We start from the raw sequence: 17,936 nt of genomic DNA, 5'->3' as shown, positions 1-17,936 counted from the left end.
AAAAATCAAAAGGGAGAGAGCAGTGCATGCGTGTCAGGGCAGATCTGCAGAGAGCATCCAGAGAGCAGGGGGAGCGTGCAGTGGGAGTGCCCTCGGAGCAGCGAGTATGTGCAGGAGTGGGGTAGCAGGAGCACGGACAGAGCAGCAAGTCTGTGCCCAGAGCAGGGTGAGTGTGCACACGTGAGTGTTTCAAACACACAGAGTGCTGTGAGCGAGCACCAAGGCAGCACAGGCGGGGAAGGTGCACAGAGCTCTGCCGCAGCTGATAGGTCCCAGGTGAATACAAAACCTGCAAATCTATTCAATGGGTGCAGATGTAGCCAAGGTTAAAGTTTGGTGGGTGACTGGTGCTCATATGTAAAATGTAAAGAATTAATTAAAATGCAAATTGGTCCTTTCCCCGAGGGACAGCAGCTTGCCCTGTCCGACCTCCTCACCACCAGGCTGCACCTGACCCTGCAACAGGTTTCTCTCCAACTCTTCTGTTAGTGGATGTGTTGTTCTAAGGTCACTTTGTTTTGCATGGAATAATTAATTAAACACCACAGGGCAGGGCAGGGGAAGTTTGAGAGCAGGGCTGGAGCAGTTCTGCCTTTCCTGTGTAACATCAAGCAGCACCGCGTGGCTGGCAGCGCAGCACTGAGCTACCTAGAGAGGTTTGAATTTTTTTTGCTGTGGCCCTGAGCGCCACTAAGGATCTTGCACAATCTCCTCCTGTGGATGGTCCCATTCGAGGGGGCATGTCCAGTTTGGCTCTGGCCTCAGCAAGTGCTGTAACAGCTGGAGAGGAGGGGATCCTCTCCAGAGGCCCTGGGGTGGAGGCCTGGGGCCTTAGGGCTTCCTACAGGGTTATAAACACTGCCCGTGCTCAGAGGCCCTGGAGGAACTGAGGAGTGATGTTGGATGGACCACCACCCACCCCAGCTGCTCATGGCCCTCTGCTCTCTTTTCTCATCCATTTTGGATACCTGAGGGGTGTGTTGCTCCGTGGCCCACGCAGTGGCAGCTTCAGGGGAGCAGACAGCTGCTGTCCCATGGAGCTAACGCCTGAGGTGGCATTGCTGGGAGCTGGCTGAAGCCCCCGGGAGGAAGCAGTGTCCTGGGCACCTCCGTGTTCCGGCTCTGTAAGCACAGTGAGCCACGCTTTAGAGACAGCTGGTGCCTGCACTGCCCTCTAACTCTTTCCAGGTACAGCCAAGACCCTAGAAACTGTTTGGCTTGTGCTGGTGTTAGGTCAGACATTAGTTTTAAAAATAAAACCAGCTCCACTCCAGGGGGGTCCTGAACAAAGACCTTTTCAAAAGTCAAAATTATTACAGCAATTACTCGGAAAGGCAGAAAGCTTTACCTTGCTGACCACCAGCATCCCAGATCCCATCCTGCAAAGCTTCCTTCTGCCCCCGGCTGCTCCTGTTTTGTGGGGTTATCCCATGCCAGAGGAAGAACTTTTCATTTGTCTCAATTAAACATCAGTAGTTTCCTGCCAGCTTATATCTCCAGCCTGTCAAGGCTCTTTGAGTGCCAGCCCTGTCCTCCAGCGTACTGACTGCTCCTTGCTTTGGCGTCTGCAACCTGCTGGAAACTGAACTGGTGTATGCTGCCCAGCCTCTGTTTTGGGGGTCAAATACCTACTCTTTTCCTCTACCCGCCCTGCTGATCCGATTTTATTTGGGATGCTGCGCCTCCACCTGCAGAACAGCATGAGCATTTCAGCTGCGTTTTAAGAGCAGCCCAGCACTCCCCCACAGGGGTGCGACATCGAACATCTCTGCCCTGACTTTCTGATAGGAGATAGAGGTCTGGGGACATGGGGTGACTGCGTCTCTGGGGACAGAAGCCGCAGATTTTGCTGTGTGGGAAGGACGAAGCAGTAAGGTGGCGAGGACGAGACATTAACCCAGGGCCGCAGGAGGCGGCACTAATCCTGCCCGGTGCCTCCTCCCAGACCTTGCAGGCAAGGCAGAGCTGAGCCTCGTAATTCTGCCCGGTCCCTGCAAATTTTGCCTTCCCAGCCGTGGGACAATGGGCGGTTGGGTGAGGGCTGATCCGGTCTCCAGTGCCACCTGCCGGCACATCATCTCGGACAGAATCTGGAGCCTTGGAGCTGGCCGCACCAGTGCCAGTCACTGCCCTGCACCAGGGCAGGGAGACCTGTGCAGCCCAGAGCTCTGGAGCCCTGGACCTGCAAGCAGACTCCGAGAGCTTAGTGGCGATGCTTCAAAAAAGCCAGTGCAAACCCCACGACCCCGCCGCCCCAATTATCATCATCCTCTTCATCTAGCCCCTTTCAAATCCCAGATCCCCACAAAAACTTTCCTCTTCTATGTCCTGAACGCCCCGTGTACACCCCCATGGGCTTCACACCGCACAGCTGCCACAGCCACTCCCCCACCCAGGTACACTGTCACCTGCCCCAGGGACAGGTACATCCTTGGGGTCTTCAGCTCTTATTCATCTGGAGGTCTTTGGGTCCATCAGCTCTGCTCTTAATAAAGACATCCCTGGGAGGGCTTGGCTGTGCTGTAGGACTTACACGTGCTGGTCCTCTGCTGGGGTTATGGGGCTGCTCTGGGCCCTGCCCAGCTGTGCCAGGGGACAGCCGTGTGTCCCACTCCTCTTCCATCGTGGCATCAAACTCTTCCTCACATAAGCCTGGCTCACCTTGTCACAAGCTTTGATAAACTTCTGTGGATATTCTTGTCACCACAACCCCAAGAAAAAGTCTGAGAGGTTGGTGTCCCCAGATCCTACCAGCCTCAGGACTCTCCAGTAGAGCACCATCTCCTGCATCTCCCCATCTACCACCAGGACCCAGTGGCCTCAATATTCCCACTATGTTGTGTGTCCCACCCCCTGCTAGACACCAGGCTTCCTCTCTGTGTTTTCCTAACCTTGGGCTGAGACTTTCTCTGGTTGGCTCTGGAAAGAGATACTCAGCAGGAACTGCATGAATTGTCTGGCTCTTCTCAGCAGTAATGAGATGCTAATGAGCCTAGGCTGCACCCAGGGGTGCAAAGGGCAATGCCCTGGTTCTCTGGGCATTATTCGGGGGTAAGGAGGCAAATCCAAAGCAGAAAGGAACCAGCAGCACAATGAGCTGTCATTTAATGTGCAAGACCGGCAGCAGCGTGCTTAGGGAACCAAATCCGGAGCAAAAAGTCATTTCCAGGGGTGTCTTCAGGCCTGCAGAGACCAACCAGCAAGAGGAGAAGGGCTGCAAGAGGGACCCATTCAGCAGGCTAAACCTCGGGGAAGATGAGAAAGCCAGTGAAGATGCTGTCGGACCCTTCGATCCCCACCAGGGAGTTCTTCTCCGTTGGCTCCAGCCAGACAGACTCGTTCTCTGCCATCTTGAGGACCACGCCGCCCGTGGTGACCTGGTAGCTGCTGTGCACATAGTCACAGAAGGTCACCACCTTGTCACCCCTGCTGCCACCCCGGCCCTTTTTCACATTGAGACACAGGTTGCCCCTGGAGGTGACGTGGTAAGTGAAGTAGTAGATGCCCGGAACCCGGCAGGTGAAGCGGCCGTACCGGTTCTCGTAGTGGCCTTTCTCATTGGTGATGATGCGGTCGAAGCGGATGGGCACCTCCCGGCGTGGGTAGGAGCTAATGGTCCTGGCAGCAGAGAAGGCGGACTTGAGGGTGGTCTTGTAGTCACCGGAGTCCCCCTGAGGGCCACGGGGTCCCATGGGACCTGGTAATCCCCTTGAACCTGGGGCCCCCCTGGGGCCGACCTTCCCAGGGTGCCCTGGCAGTCCTGGGTCTCCTTTCTCCCCCCTGTCTCCTTCATGTTCCACCCGGCCAGGGGGACCTAGAAAGCAGGAGGAAGAGTCATCATGGTTGCAGCTGAGCCCCCATGGGTCTGCAGAGGGCCACTGGGAATGAAACAGCAGGTACCTGTGCTGGAGTGTGGGTCAATGGAACCCCCTGCCCACCTGGCAGATGTGACACCCCTTGCTCTTGTGCAACCTTCCTCCCCAGGTTCCTCAGGGAACTCCAGCCTGTCCCCGAGCATCACCCCCACCTGGTAACACCCCAAAGGGACTAGAGGAAAATGGATTGCGTTCCCAGGACCATGTGTCTGGCCTTGCCTTTTCCTGGTCCTTCCTGTGTCCTTGGCATTCACAAGACAATGTTTTCCCCACCTGCAGCTTCCTACTTACCTTGTTCACCCTTTAGGCCATTCTCTCCATCTCTGCCGTTGCTGCCAGGCTGTCCTGGTGACCCTGGGATGCCTGGGATGGTGCCATAGGTCTTGCAGAGTGTGGCACTTGCAAGCTGCCCTCCAGCCAGGCAGATCAACATTGCCCACACAGTCTGCATCTGCTGGAGCACAAAAGGATGTTGAGAGGCTTGTGTTGGGCAGTGGGAGAGATGGGAAAGCACTCTGTGCTGCTCTGGAGGACAATGACTAGAATCGTATATACCATCAGGGAGAGAAAACATGCTGCTGCAGAGCTAAATCTGCTTTCCTGATAGTCTTGGAGGGACCAGCCCCTTTGAACAGGGGAGGGCTTGTCAGTCTCTTCTCACTCTTAAATTACTAGTTTGCAAGTTCCCAGAGCTTCAGCCACATGAATATCTGGGGACATGTTAGCCTGTCCCAGGGGTCTGATGTCCAGTCTGGCCGTGCTGCTGCCACGGGCATGGGCTGCAGGTTCCTACTGCTCTGAGTCCCCACTACCCCCTCAGAGGAGAAATGCAAGGGGATAGCTCTTGCTTTCTACCAGCATATCTGAGGGACAGCTTTAGTCTTTGCAGGTGGCAACATAACTTCCAAACCTGCCCTCCTAAACCCTGTGGGTTCCCATTGTGCACTGCCACATGCCTGCTTCATCCCAGCAGCACTGCTGTATCTGGGGACAATCATCTAGGCTTCCAGACCCAGGGTCCCACCTTCCTTCTGCCTTCCCTGCATCCCACAGCTCAGCTCCTTCCCCCAGCTCCCAGACAGGTGCGTGTGTGATAAGCACTGGGCATTGGGGGCTGTATCTGGACGTCACATCACCCCAGCCCCACTCCCCGGCCCCAGGTGGTCTTTCCCAGCACGGAAACTCTGGTGTCAGCAGGAAATGAGGTCAGTGAGTTGGATCCTCTAGCCCACAGCATCTCCAATTTGGATGTGGCAGGTACAAGGACTGATCTGCTGGCTCCCAACCCAAGTCCAGGCAGACAACAGGAGCATCTCAAGGCGGGAGATCACCCCCAGGGCACCTTTCAGACTGATGCTCAGTCCCTGATCACCCCTCCTGGCCTTTGACATCTCCCTATTCCCTCTCCCCCTTCCCTCAGGCAAAGCAGGAGGTGTCGGGGTCCCATCAGGTTCCTCCACCACTCCCAGCCCAGCAGCCTCCTTTCTCTTCCACCCCAAGCCACAGAAAAATGTCAGTGATGCAGAGGCTGACTGTCACCCTAGTGCTGCCTCGTTCCCTGTTTGCTCCTGTCTGCAGTGGGGAGCTGGGGCTCAGCTTTGCCGACATCTTGCTCTTACCTTGAGCTTCTCACTGCATGGATGGGGAGATGGAGCGGGATACACCAGCGTCCTGCCTGGAAATGACCACGAGATAAAGCAGAAGTTTTCTACGAGGGTTATTGTGAAAGGATCTGGGCCACATCCCTTTTTTATCTTTAGCTCCCACCCTTTCTTCAGTGGTACTTTCATATCCTCCACGAATGCTGTCCATCAGCTCAGCAGAACATGGTGTCCGCAGACACCACCCCGGGTCCCCCTAGGCACACAGCTCTGGCCCTGGGGAGAAGAGGGATGTCTGCTCTGCCCTGCAGGTGCCCTGGGCCCTGCTCAGGTGTGCTTGCTATGCGGAACACTGCCGTGAGCTTCAGACAAGTTTGGGGTAACCTCTTAGGACTGCAGAAATGCACACGCACTTCGCTAGCTTACCTCAGTCTTCTCTGCATGTGCCCTGCTCAGCTGTGAGGTACTGGCAGGCCCAGAGGATGCTACAGGGTGTTGCAGATGGGAAGTGATTTCACCCTGTGGTAAAAGAATTTCCAGTCCTGCTTTCTGCTGATGCTTTGTGGAAGGAAAGCACAGGCTGTTTGGGAGAGGTGACCTCCTTTTCTGCTGTACAATTTGTGACACCAGGAGGAATCTCCATTGGGTTCTGGTGGGCTTTGTAACTTCCACAGCCACGAGTCAGTTTGGTCTGGCTCTGGGAAGCCAGTGCTCCCCCTGCCCTGTCCCTGGTGAGGCTGGGACTCTGGAGATGTCCCAGCCACAGGAGGCATGGCTATAAGGCTTGCTGCGGGGCCTGTGGCCCTCTGCAACTGAATCATATCTACTTGGAGGGGAGTGGATATCAAAGCCCCTGCTTGGAGGAGTCTTAGTCCCCTTTAGGTGGGGGCTCTGTGCATGGACACAGGAACCGTCCCCTTCCTGCAGTCAGACGGGGCTGTGAGTGGTGTGTGGTGCCCACTGATATTAAGCACGACTGGGCCAGTGAGGGCTCAGGGATGTTCTGATGCCACGCAGATGTCCAGATGTTGTGCACACACACACATGCACGTGTGCACAGCACATCCATCTGGCCACACGTGGGCTACACCTGCAGAAAGACAAGTCATGGAGGAAAAAACACACTAGGACAGGCACACTGGGGATAGTTTTATTGACACTTTCCACAGGCAGATTGTGGCAAAGGTGCTTTGGCAAGCCTGTTCCAGGACACTTGGCTGTCCCTTGTGCGACACAGGTGGGAAGGGGAGAGATGCAGAGAGATGTCTGGCTCCAGCAGCAGAAGGTAATGTGGGGTTAGTAGGGTGAATGCATGTGGCAGTGCCAGCAGGATGCTGGGGACTTGTCACTCTGGGTGAAGATGCATCCAGATGTGCCTGTCCCCTCTGTTCAGTGGCTGCCTGCGCTTGGTTCCCAGGCCAGGGGGTTGTGTCTGGCAGCTGGGATTGACCCCCTCATTGGGGTTTCCCACCCAGCAGAGAAACCTGAGGCATCAGCAAGAGCCTGGCAGTGAGCAGCAGTGTTTTCAGGGCAGGGTGAAGAGGCCGGCATGCTAGGGTGGGCTCTGGAGGTCCTCTAGTCCGGGAAGAGCAGGAACCCCGAGAAGATGCTGTCAGAGTTGCTGATGCCCACCATGCCGTTGTAGTCATTCACCGCCAGCCACACCTCGTTCCCAGCACCCAGGTGGAAGAGGACCCCACCAGAGCTCACCTGCACGGTGTTGATCTTGTGGTCACAGAAACTGGCCATTTTGGTGTCATCCTTGTACAGGATGACACAGAGGTTGGCTGTCAGTGAGTTGTGGAAGACAAAGTAATAGAGGCCAGGGATCCTGCAAGTGAACTTGCCCGTGGTAGTGTTGTAATCGTGGTTGGTGTTGGTGATGACGTGGTTGAACACCACAGGGACGTTCTTCAGAGGATGCTCATTGGTCTGTCTCGTCACTGAAAATGCTGACTGGTGCTTCTGCTTGTAGCTGCCTGGTATACCTGGCTCTCCAGCCATGCCCATTATCCCAGTGTTTCCAGGGGGACCAGGGGGACCAATGGGGCCAGTCTTGCCTGCCAAGCCAGGGATGCCTGGTTCCCCTTTCATGCCCTTGGGCCCTTGTGTTGCAGGAGTGGCCGGGATGCCTGTGGGGCAGTGGAGAGTGAAAGGGAAACAGTGTCAATGGGAGGATGTGGGGAGATGCTCCTCCAACCCCTTCCTTGGGTCAGGAGAGGGTGGTTGCCTCTCTCCAGCCTCCTCTTCTCCTGCCCTGTCCACAGAGGATGCTCTCCACAGCCTGAAAACCAAGGCAGACTGGCCACAGAGGACTCAGTGGCCTCCAGTCCAACAGCCTGTGTGGTTCTCCTCCTTGCTCACTCACCTGGCTCGCCTTTGGCTCCTTTCAGACCATCCCGGCCATCCTTGCCCGGCACACCTGGCATGCCAGGCAGGCCTGGAGCCCCATAGCAGTTGTGAGGGGCATCTCCAGTCACAGCAGACTCTAAATTCAGGAGTAGGAGGGTGAGGCCCAGACCGAGCTGCTCCCAGAAGCTCTGGCCCATTTTGGTGCTCTGGAGCGTGGAAAAGAAAAGAAAGTGCTTAGGGTGAGGGGCCACAGGAGTGTGGCTTCCAGGCTATGGGGCAAAGGAGGTACTGTGCTATGAGACTGACTGCACCAGGAGCACCTGGCTGCAATGTTTGGGCCCTCTGTGCCCCCCGCCCCCCCCTCCCCGCCCCATGCCAATTTGCAGGTGGTGGGGAAGTGAATATGTGGAGATGGACCCTGAGCTCATCATCAACCCCAGGGCAGCCCCTGATGGCACAAGGGTGGTTGGACTTTCAGTCTGGATGGAACCATGAGATCCTGTGGCCAAGCCCAAAGCTCTCCCAGTCCAGTGTCCCGAATGCCGCGCAGATGCATATGCCACCGCAGACTGTTACACCACACAGCACTGAGGCTGGAGATCCCCGGACCCAGAAGATCTCCCCCCACTTCCAGCAGCAACCTGACGTTCCTGGCTCTTCCAGTCAGCTGGGGATCTCCCAGGACAGTGCCTGGCCCAGGGGACTGGGTCTTCTCCCAGCAAGGGCAAGAGTACATTCCCCTGCCATGACATGTGTGCAGCCTGGCAGTGCCTCTGCCTCCTTCTCCTCTCACATAGCCCAGCACTGTGCCATGATGCTGGACCCCCGCCCCCATGCAGCCCACCCAAAAGAGATGGACCCTGCAGCACCTCTTACCTCTGATGGGAGGAGCAGGCTACGGGATCCTGCTCTGCTGAGCCCTCTGGCTGCTGTGGGCACTGCCTGCTGGCACAGCACAGCGCGGGTGACTCTCCGTGACACTCTCCTGGAGGAAGTTGCAGAGTTAAGAAAGGGCCCTTGGGGACTCAGAACACCCAGTTGGCCCCCAGCCGAGTTTCGCATCCTCCTGCCTGCTTGTTTCCTCCAAGCAAGCACTTTTGTGGCTGTCCAGTGAGATCTGCACTCATGTCACTGCGGTAGCTCAAAGGACAGAGGTGGGATGAGCCTCTGCCAAGCGATGTACCACAAACCCTCCAGCCACCACAGAGTCTAGTGCTCCACAAATCGCCATCCTTAACTCATTTAGGAGGAGAAGGGCAGTGAGCAGATGTGGAGCAGAGCCTCAGGACAGCTACACTGAGCCTAGGCAACAGAGGGCTGGTGCGAGGTCATTGCCTGGCTCTGAAGGGAGATGCTGCACCCCTAGGCAATGGGACTGAAGGGTGTTTCTCCCTGAGGGTTTCTGACCTGCAGACTGGCTGGCCTCTCTGCACCTTGGCCTGTGCTCATCCAGCTCTGCTTGGTGCCGGATTTGCAGGGACCCCAGCACCCCTGGTTCAGGGTGTTGCCCTTCGCACCTGACCTGGCCTCCTCCTCATTGCTTCTGGAATCAAGACATTTGACTGCCCAGCATGCGTGTAGCAGCTCCTCCAAGTAGAAGTCCCAGGGTATGACATCTGTGTGGCTTCTCTTATACATTTTGGCTGCCTGATACCTGCCCAACCTGCTATACAGCCCACTAGTCTCACCCCAAGCCAAAGAGAGAAGAGCATAGTCTCACAACTCCACCACCATCACCCCACAACCCCATCAGTCACCCTGATATCCCCGCCCCTCCTTGTGGAAAGGCTGGAAGACCACAGCTGCCTTTCCTTTTCCTGAGTGAGTTTGGGTACTAACAGAGGGCCATGCGAGTGGGTAATCTGATCTACTGCCTGTATTTACCCTTGTAGAGGACAGCTAGCATGGGGTCATGAGAGAAAGGACACACACAGGCTAGTCCCAGAGATTTCCCGTTCCTCCCTGTAAGTGCCAGCTCTGCCTGTACACTCAGTTCCCTCCTGTCCTTCTGCCTTTGCAGTTGGGGTCTGTGCTTGGCTAGGGCAAGCTGGGGTTGCGCTTCTCCCTGGGCAGCTTGGACAGGGGCCCTGGACATTGGTGGTTTGGGGAAGATGCACAAATAAGAAAGAAAACCCAAGCAGCTGTTGTGGAAACAGGGTTTATTTATACTGATGGGGAGGATGTGAGAGGCAGTAGGGGCCCAGCACCAGCAAGGTATTGGCAGTGGTTAATGTAGCAGAAGCAGTGGCATGCAGTGACTGCCCACTCCGGAGCAAAGAGCCACAGCTGGTGAATGGCTCCAGTGACAACTGGGCCCGTCCGGTGTGGGGTCTGAGCACCCAGGAGCAGAAAGGACTGCTGGGGCCAGGAGTCCTCTGCCTCCAGGATAGAGCGAGCAGGCTCAGCATGGAGGTAACTGCTAGCAGAGGTCTCACTGCTGCAGTGGTGACCCACAGCCTGGCCCCTTTGTGACACCGGTGGAAGCACAGGACCCATCTGGTGGCTCAATCTGGGGCCATCCCCTTTTGCTGTGGTACTAAACCACACACTCACAGGGGGAAAACACATGCAGACACACCCCCTGCAATGCTCTGGTGCTAAGCAGGTCCGGACTGTGGTCCATCAGCCCATCTGCGGGAAGAGCATGAAGCCGCTGAAGACGCTGTCTGCCTCAGAGCCACTGTAAATCATGCTGCCCCTGGCACGGTCAGTGCTGATGGAGACCTGGTCGCCCACAACCAGGCTGAGCACACTGCTGCCCGAGTTCACCTGCAGGATTTCACGGCTGTTGTAATCGCAGAAGCTGACCACGTGCTCCTGGTTCTTGGTGATGCTCAGGCAGAGGTCCCCGCTGGAGACCACCTGGTAGGCAAAGTAGTAGAGCCCAGGGACGCGGCAGGTGAACACCCCAGTCTCGGGACTGTAGGAGTTCTCCTGGTTGGTGATGATGTTGTCGAACACCACTGTCCTGCCCGTAGATGGTGGGGACTTCCGTGAGGCAGAGAAGGCAGGACGTGGCTGCTCCAGAATATTGCCAACTCTCCCCTTGTTCCCCTTCAGCCCAGGCTGCCCTGCGGGCCCAGGGGGGCCAGGAAGGCCAGGGTAGCCCCGGTTCCCTGGGATGCCAGGAATCCCTGGTTCACCTGCATCCCCTTTGGGTCCCTGGATGCCCGTCCTCTCTGTTGATTTCCCTGGGGAGAGGTGGTGAGGAGGAGCAGTTCATGCATATCTCACATCTCCTGAGCTGCTCCCACATCCCATGACCCTCCTCCTACCGAGAGGAGGCTTGAGGATGCCCGGCCACCCCCACCACACATCCCCAGGCTCCCTCTTACCTGGCTCTCCCATGTCACCCTTCTGCCCTGGCCTCCCATTGAGGCCAGGGATTCCCGGGAAGCCGTCCTTGCCATCTGGTGCCCGACACATGTCCTGCAGCAGGGCCATGCCCAACACTGCTGCCAGGGTGCTGGTCGCCAACCAAAGCTTGGGTTTCATCATGCCTCCCTGCAAGTACAAGGGTGGGAGCATTGGGGATGGAAACAAGCACACAGCAAGCACACAGAGGCACCATGGACACAGACATGCAAGTGCTCTCATCAGATGCATACACGGATCTACCACACCACCTATATGTTGTCCGATGCAGATAGCTGGACACCACATGCAGTGGTGAAAATAACTTCATGGAAGGATTTTTTTGAGGATGTTTCTTTGTGTGATATGAAATCACTGATGTTACTGAAAACCTCTCACACGTGCTCATGACAGGGCTGTGGAATTGGAAAGCCCAGGATGTGGAGAACAGCATAAACCCTTTGGTGATGTGTGTTCACACATCAGATGCATGCAGAGGATGCTGCTTCCAGTGGTGGGGGAGCAAGCACTGATGTACAGGGCAGTGGTTGTGTATGAGAGAGAGCACAGATGAGAAAGGGATGCAAAGAGACATGACAGAGGAGGGATAAACAGGAAAGGGGTTTAAAGCCAGGCAAAAGGGATCTCCAACACACAGAGCTGGGAGAGAGGATGGATGTCCAGAGCTCACAGACCTACCCCAAAACCCGAGGTACTCAGCCTGGGATGAGCCTGCAGAGCCCAGTGATGTCCACAACCACATGGAGCAAGGACAGATTCCTGCAGCCCCCACCTCCCTGCAGCACTTGCTCCCCCTTTTCCTGCTTTAAACCCCTGTGGAGCGGGGAAGTGAAGAAAGCAGGGGGACAGGGTGGTGTCAGAGGAAGCATGTGTCCCCAGCTATTTGGGGTGACTTACCTTCTTGCTGGGGGTGAAGACAGACCAGTCTGAGCAGCAGCTCTGTTTGCTGGAAGCCCTTCCCTAGGAGCAGAGGGGAAGAGGAGCAGGGTGGGGGGCATCTACTTGCATGCACAGTGGTTTGCCTGGTTGGGAAAGAGAAGTGCCAAGTTTCACTTTGTCTACACAAGAGAGAAACTTGTTCCCCTTTCTGTGCTCGACCTTGGCTGTTTCCAGTCAGGGAAAAGCTTGGTCAGCAAAAATGCAGGACCCACAGCAGGGACTGGTGGTGACAGGGCACAAAGCAACAGAAAGGTGGAAGTGCCCAAAGGCACGCCACAGCTTTGTGGTGAAGGAGGGGACAGGTGACATGAGCAGTAGGTGGCATGGCCATCCAAGGGATGCTTGGTGAGGCCCAGGGGTAGCTCCTGGTCTGGGTGATGGGCAGAACGTGGCAGTCACCAGTACCCCGCCTTGTCATCGCGGCTGCTTGGGGCTGACCCCTCCAGATGGCCCCCTTGGCACCGCACCCTGATGGAGCAGGGCTCTGGAAAAGGGGTTGTCGGTGCCTGTGTGGCTCAGCAGGGCTTCCAGCATCCTTGATGAGACATCTCCTTCCCACTCACCTCACTTCCGTGGCTTGGGAACCATGTCTCTGTAATAGAGGAGGAGAAGGTGGGGGTCTCTGGCACTTAGGTTGCTCCCAGTTCCCTCTGAGTGTCTGTGCCTTGCACTAACCAGATCTGTTCAACCCCAGGAGCAAAACCCTCACCCAGACCTGCAAAATGTAAAAGCCAATCCCTCATACCACCGAGCCCAGGAACAGTGCCCAGGGATGTGCATTCAGCTCCGCCACAAAAGAGCCCCAAAATGCTGCCAGTATCCAAGCTCCACCGCGGTGGGGAGCAGAGGGATGGGACGTGCCCCGGTGACCCCAGCAGGTGAACATCCTTGGGACCCTGGGGACAAGCCAGGCCACCCCATGGGGGACGCAGTGTGTGGCTAGGAGGGGCTTTCTGATACATAGCCACTGCAGTCTCCTTTCAGGAATCCTGTGGCAGCTGAACTGACCTTCATGAGACAGTGGCATTTGGGTCCCCAAAGCAAACGCAGCAATAGCTGGAGCTCAGGGGAGGATGTTCAAGGAAAAAGAACGGTGTGCAAGCCTTGGGATCAGGGTGGTCCCAAAGCCAAGGGGGGCTGGAAAACCCTCTGTTCCCCCTGCTTGCTGCCTCTAGAGGTCACAAGGAAGGTGTTGCATTGTTTAAAAAACAGCTGAAGAAGGGAATGACTGGTGTGAAACCAAAAATCAGCCCAGAGACCCCAGCCAGATGAAACTTCACTCACCAGTGCATCTCCATTAATAATTACCTTTGGAGATTTGTCACTGAGCTGGTCTTTAATTTATTGAATATATGCCCTCTTAATGCAATATAATACACATTTTCAATCAAAATGTCACCCCATAATAAATCAGATGCCCAGAAGAAATGCAATTTTATTTTATCAGCAGAGTTCCTCTATCAACCAGACCTGTAATCGTGTCAAGAAAAGATGACAGGTGAGTTTGAAAAGACTTACCTTCCACAAAACAGTGTTTCTGGACAGTAATTGTATTTCTGCCCTATTGCCCTTTCTTAACATACAGCCAAAATGAGACCACTCCATCATTTCATCCTGGATTGATCGATGGCTGTGTCCTAGTGCTCCTGTGTCCTTTGTCCCTGACCGTCCTCCTAACCTTATTTAAATGCTGAGTTACAGGGGGCTCGTTACTGATTTTCAGCATCTCCTGGAAGCTGGTGTTGGTCCAGGTGGCACCTCCTCCAGGTCTTTGAGACTCCTGAGCTTTGACTTTCAGCGTTGCTGTGTTCAAGCCAAGCCTTCCTCTCCCATCCTCTGAGCATCTCCTCCTCCTCCTCCTGACCCGAGGCTGGAATGTCGGCAGCTCCAGGGGGCGGCTGCCTGCGGGCAGCCGCGGATGAGCCATCCCGGAGGCTTCCGAGGAGCGGGTCTGCCAGCACCCCCCGCTCCAGGCTGGCCCTCCCCGCGGGGTGGCTGCGGGAGCGGGGCTGCGGCAGAGCCGCGGTGACACACCGCGAGGTGGCACTGCCGCCCCGCAGCCGCCGCACCTCCCGCGCCTCGGCCGCGGGTACCCAGAGCCGGGATGTCCGCATGCACCGGAGCCCACGGGCACCCTGAGATCACCCGGGGCAACGCAGCTGCCTCCTGCCAACAGTCGCAGTGGGGCCACAGACACCCTTCCCCAGGCTGGGGGCGGCTCGGCACCCCCCGGGATTAGGGGAGATGTGGGGCTTCCTCAGTGAGGACCAAGAGACCGCGGGAGGTGTGAGGGGTCAGGGAGGCCTGGCGGGTTCTCCCTGCTGCGTCCCACCCGCACCACCCTCAGCAGGCTCCAGCAGGGAGAAGGGGCAAGGACACGGTGAAACAAAGAGCTTCACTCTGCGGTCAGAACCGAGTAGAACTGCTCAGAGGATTCTTTACTCGCAGTGCTGGGCAGCGCTGGGGATCGCTCCACCGCAAGTGCCGCAGCTACTGACAAAACTCTCTGACTAATATACACAAAAAGCACACATATGCATCAGATCTCTTAGAAACGGCAGTGTTATGCTAATGGTTAGAATTCATTTACATAGTCTGAGTGTGGGTAGTAAAAATTGAGTGAGGGTCTTCCCCCCTCCTTAGGGGTCCCCACAGCCTTTCTCACACCGTCCCTTAGTGAACTTTAGGTTTCTAGTGTCCATCTCTGGTCAGAGAGTTACTTCATCCATCCTCCAGCTCCTGTTTGTTCCAGCTCTCAGCACTTCTCTTGACACTGGCATCTTCTTAGGCCCTTGTTTTCTTTAGGTTCCTTCTATTAGGGATGTACTCAGGGAGTTTTTCAGAGTGTCCAAGGTCTGTCTTATCTTTACTAGGCAAGGACTTAAAGGTTTTAAAACATAAGTGGGTAACTGGGTAATGACTACAGAGGGTAGTTAGGAAAAAGTATAAATGAAATTATATACATTACAGTAAAATACAGGAAAAAAGAAAAGCTAGTAAGTGATGGCTAATGGTAAAACTAAATGTCCCTGTACATGAGCAATTTCAAGTATACGTGTAGCAGCTTCCCTTCAACGGAGAACACCCTCGATGACATGAAATTGGGCCAGGCCCAAGCAGAGGGGAAGGTGGATGTACGCTGGGGGAGCCAGAGGATGTAGGTGAGCTGCAGAGCCCCAGACAGCATCAAAACCAGCCCCAAAGAGGACAGCCCTGGGTCTGGGGGGAACCTGACCACTCTGATGAGCAGCCACGTCATTTAGGGCAATTGTCGTGGCCTCCTGGCTCTGCTGCAGACCCAGGACCAGCCTTGCTCTGGATGGATTTTACCCTGAGCAGCCAGGATGGGCCATGGGGCAGCTCCTGCAACTCCTTGCTGCCCTCCCACCTGGTGGTGCCAGGCAAGATAGGTCAGTGTCATCTCAGCCTTGCACCCCTTCATGGAGGAAAAGTGACCCCTGCAAAGCCTCCTCCCTGCATCGCCAGTGCCTGCTGGCACGCAGGAGCTGTCTGACAGCAGACAACAGTGAGAGATCCTCCTCTTCTGCCTTCCCTGCTGGGCGTCCCCTGGGGTGCTGAGCGGTGACAGGCAGTAGCTGCCAGAGGAGGAAAAATCAAGCGGCTAGCACCTACCTCTCACTGTACAGGAGACAGTGACAAAGGCAGTGGTGGGAGATGAGCAGTAGTGGCAGGTTCGGCACACACCTCTGCTGCCAGTCACCAGCATCCCAGTCTGCCACCTGCACCTACCAGGAGGTCAGGACAGCTCAGAGCATCAGTGCTTCTGCAGTCACTGGTGGCTTAATGATGCCTGAATAACCACAAAACTGATCTGGCAGCTGTTGAGCTGGCCTGTCCCAAAATGCTCAACCCATGCTGCTGACCACCAGATAAACTTCCTGTGCAATGCAATGGTGTTTGCATGAATTCTGGAGTCTCCCATGCTTCTATCAACAAAACAAGAAGCTGGGATGGTTCAGGTGACCCGGAAGGATTTCCTGAGACGTCAGCTACTTGCCATACAATGTCTAAAATGTTTTAATAGCTGTGGCAGGGAATTTGTTATTCCTATGACAGATGCTTGCACAGAGCAGGTGTGAGGAGCAAAGATAGGTATGGGGTTTAAAAGCCAGGATTTCACTCTCCAGCCCTTGCTCACTGTCTCCTGGCATTGATGCACTTCCCTGATGGCTCATAGGATGAGAGGAGATAGATGAGTGTTGGCCAGCCCTGGACAATGCTGGGAAGGCTTGTCCCATCCCTCCTCCTGTTGTTCTCTGTTCAGGATGCCAGGGCTGAGATGTGCCTGGCAGTACTGGTGTTGCTCTGAGGCTGGTTCCCCCAGGGGAGAAGGGCAGGGGAAGCAAAAGGCTTTTTGGAAATGGTAGGATATGGCTCGTGGCCCAGGGCTAATCACACCGGCCTCTGAAGAGGGCTGGTTAGCCCAGCATGGTGAAAAGTGTGAGACACAGGACTATGGGCTGCCAGGAGCATCTGGCCTGTTGAATGGGACACTGATTTGCTTGCTACCATGGCTCATGTTTGCCTTTTTCCCACTACTCAGGGCTCTATCAAAAGTCAATGGATGCATCCAAGATGCAATTCTGTCCATCTTAGTCAGTAAGAGAGATGACTCAAGATAAGTAAAAGAGATCAAAGTGCTGTAATCCTCCCTGCAGGCAACAGGCACTGTGGCTGGGTTGAGGAGCAGGGAGCCAACCAGGACTTCTGCAAAGCTAGGGCAGAGGTGCATGTACCACTGCATGGCAGGGCACTCCTGGCCTGAAGTCCAGCTGGGAGAAAAGTGATGGTCAGCAGGCACAGTGCTGTAAACCCCGGCAGGGCTGGTGAAAGGACCTCTGGGATCTCCTGTTCATGGTAGGACTATTCCCAACACTAGATCAGGGTGTCTGTGTCTTTGGTTACCTAAGTCTTGAAGCTCCCCAAGAACAGAGATCTCTCTGGGCACCTGTCTCAGGACCGTGCCATGCTCAGGTGAAGTCCCCCGCTCTGGAGTGGGGACTCCTGTGCACTTGTTTTGCGGCAATGCTGTGCTTTCCACTGGGCTGAGATGACCAGCACGGACCCTTCCTGCCAGATCCTGACAGCTGCCTGAGCACCACGTGCCCTTCCCAGGCTAATCTCCATGCCATGGTCTGGTTTCCATGATATAACGCCTCGAAAATGGAGTGGAAGTTTCCTGCAGGCAAGTGTTAGTGTTAACTGGGTCAGTGGCAGCTGGAGGTCGGTGCCGCCGGGAGACCGTTACAACTTATTTCTATTACAACTCACTTTCCACAGTGACTTCTCTGGGAACTCATCTTCCCTCTAACTGACCTGGCTGCTGGATCGATCCCAAGTTGCAGACTCACTTCTCACGTCTGGTCAATTTGGAGGCTGGCTGATTGCCGCTCCGAAGGCTTTGATTGCCTTCGCTTCTGGCCGGCGGGACCTCAGCAGGTGCCTCGCAGGTGCCATTAGCCAACCTTCGGCTTAGCAGATTTGCCAAGGAATATCCCAGCCAAGCTGCAGCACCGCCATGCAGAGCCAAGCCTGATGTTTTCAAGGTGAGGGTGTGTTCAGCCTGAGGTAGGCTGGAGTCCTACTTGTCCCTCTGGCCCATGCTTGCGCTCCTCAGCAGCAGCAGACAGGACATGATTTCAGCAGCTCTCTGGGCTCTGGTCCCAGGGCAGGCAGAGGGCAGCAGCACCAGTACCCTCAGCACTCGCCCGATCCTCACCCATACAACGTCCTCTCAGGCACTTTCATTAGCTCGATAGCTCATTACCTCTGT

At 55.6% G+C, this 17,936-nt stretch overlaps 3 protein-coding genes across 5 annotated transcripts; all 3 read right to left on the bottom strand.

The window, feature by feature from the left end:
• Positions 1-3,100: 3,100 nt before the first annotated feature.
• On the bottom strand, positions 3,101-5,665 carry C1QB (complement C1q B chain). Of its 2 annotated transcripts, none has more exons than XM_074924850.1 (3): positions 5,495-5,665; positions 4,167-4,326; positions 3,101-3,814 (listed from the first exon to the last, which is right to left on the bottom strand). In XM_074924850.1, exons 1-3 carry the CDS (start codon positions 5,663-5,665, stop codon positions 3,240-3,242), a joined length of 906 nt encoding a protein of 301 aa, XP_074780951.1. In that variant the 3' UTR covers positions 3,101-3,239. The 2 variants fall into 2 exon arrangements, with proteins under 2 accessions (XP_074780951.1, XP_074780952.1); XM_074924851.1 differs by having other exon boundaries at positions 4,167-4,329; positions 5,495-5,578.
• Positions 5,666-6,622: 957 nt separating this feature from the next.
• Positions 6,623-8,808, bottom strand: C1QC (complement C1q C chain). The gene is made up of 3 exons (XM_074924849.1): positions 8,705-8,808; positions 7,845-8,034; positions 6,623-7,608 (listed from the first exon to the last, which is right to left on the bottom strand). Exons 2-3 carry the CDS (start codon positions 8,023-8,025, stop codon positions 7,052-7,054), a joined length of 738 nt encoding a protein of 245 aa, XP_074780950.1. The 5' UTR covers positions 8,026-8,034; positions 8,705-8,808; the 3' UTR covers positions 6,623-7,051.
• A 1,172-nt stretch (positions 8,809-9,980) lies between these two features.
• C1QA (complement C1q A chain) lies at positions 9,981-12,213 on the bottom strand. 2 transcript variants are annotated; one of them, XM_074924881.1, is made up of 3 exons: positions 12,101-12,213; positions 11,164-11,332; positions 9,981-11,019 (listed from the first exon to the last, which is right to left on the bottom strand). In XM_074924881.1, the coding sequence occupies exons 2-3, from the start codon at positions 11,324-11,326 to the stop codon at positions 10,451-10,453; spliced, it is 732 nt and encodes a 243-aa protein (XP_074780982.1). In that variant the 5' UTR covers positions 11,327-11,332; positions 12,101-12,213; the 3' UTR covers positions 9,981-10,450. The 2 variants fall into 2 exon arrangements, with proteins under 2 accessions (XP_074780982.1, XP_074780983.1); XM_074924882.1 differs by lacking the exon at positions 12,101-12,213 and adding an exon at positions 11,882-11,967.
• Between the last annotated feature and the right edge of the window lie 5,723 nt (positions 12,214-17,936).

The sequence above is a fragment of the Athene noctua genome, chromosome 22, assembly GCF_965140245.1.
Source record: "Athene noctua chromosome 22, bAthNoc1.hap1.1, whole genome shotgun sequence".
Lineage (NCBI taxonomy): Eukaryota > Metazoa > Chordata > Aves > Strigiformes > Strigidae > Athene > Athene noctua.
The sequence above is the reverse complement of the archived record's forward strand: the minus strand, read 5'-3'. Positions and strand labels throughout refer to the sequence as shown.

What these genes read in the sequence shown, in the direction of transcription:
- C1QC (XM_074924849.1), bottom strand. Translation starts at nt 8,025, where the DNA reads ATGGGCCAGAGCTTCTGGGAGCAGCTCGGTCTGGGCCTCACCCTCCTA. An exon ending in AGGAGCCAAAGGCGAGCCAG is followed by an intron (nt 7,609 to 7,844) that starts GTGAGTGAGCAA and finishes ACTGCCCCACAG; the next exon opens with GCATCCCGGCCACTCCTGCA.
- C1QB (XM_074924850.1), bottom strand. Translation starts at nt 5,665, where the DNA reads ATGAAAGTACCACTGAAGAAAGGGTGGGAGCTAAAGATAAAAAAGGGA. An exon ending in CATGCAGTGAGAAGCTCAAG is followed by an intron (nt 4,327 to 5,494) that starts GTAAGAGCAAGA and finishes GTGCTCCAGCAG; the next exon opens with ATGCAGACTGTGTGGGCAAT. An exon ending in TGGCCTAAAGGGTGAACAAG is followed by an intron (nt 3,815 to 4,166) that starts GTAAGTAGGAAG and finishes CCTGCTTTCTAG; the next exon opens with GTCCCCCTGGCCGGGTGGAA.
- C1QA (XM_074924881.1), bottom strand. Translation starts at nt 11,326, where the DNA reads ATGATGAAACCCAAGCTTTGGTTGGCGACCAGCACCCTGGCAGCAGTG. An exon ending in GGGTGACATGGGAGAGCCAG is followed by an intron (nt 11,020 to 11,163) that starts GTAAGAGGGAGC and finishes ACCTCTCCCCAG; the next exon opens with GGAAATCAACAGAGAGGACG.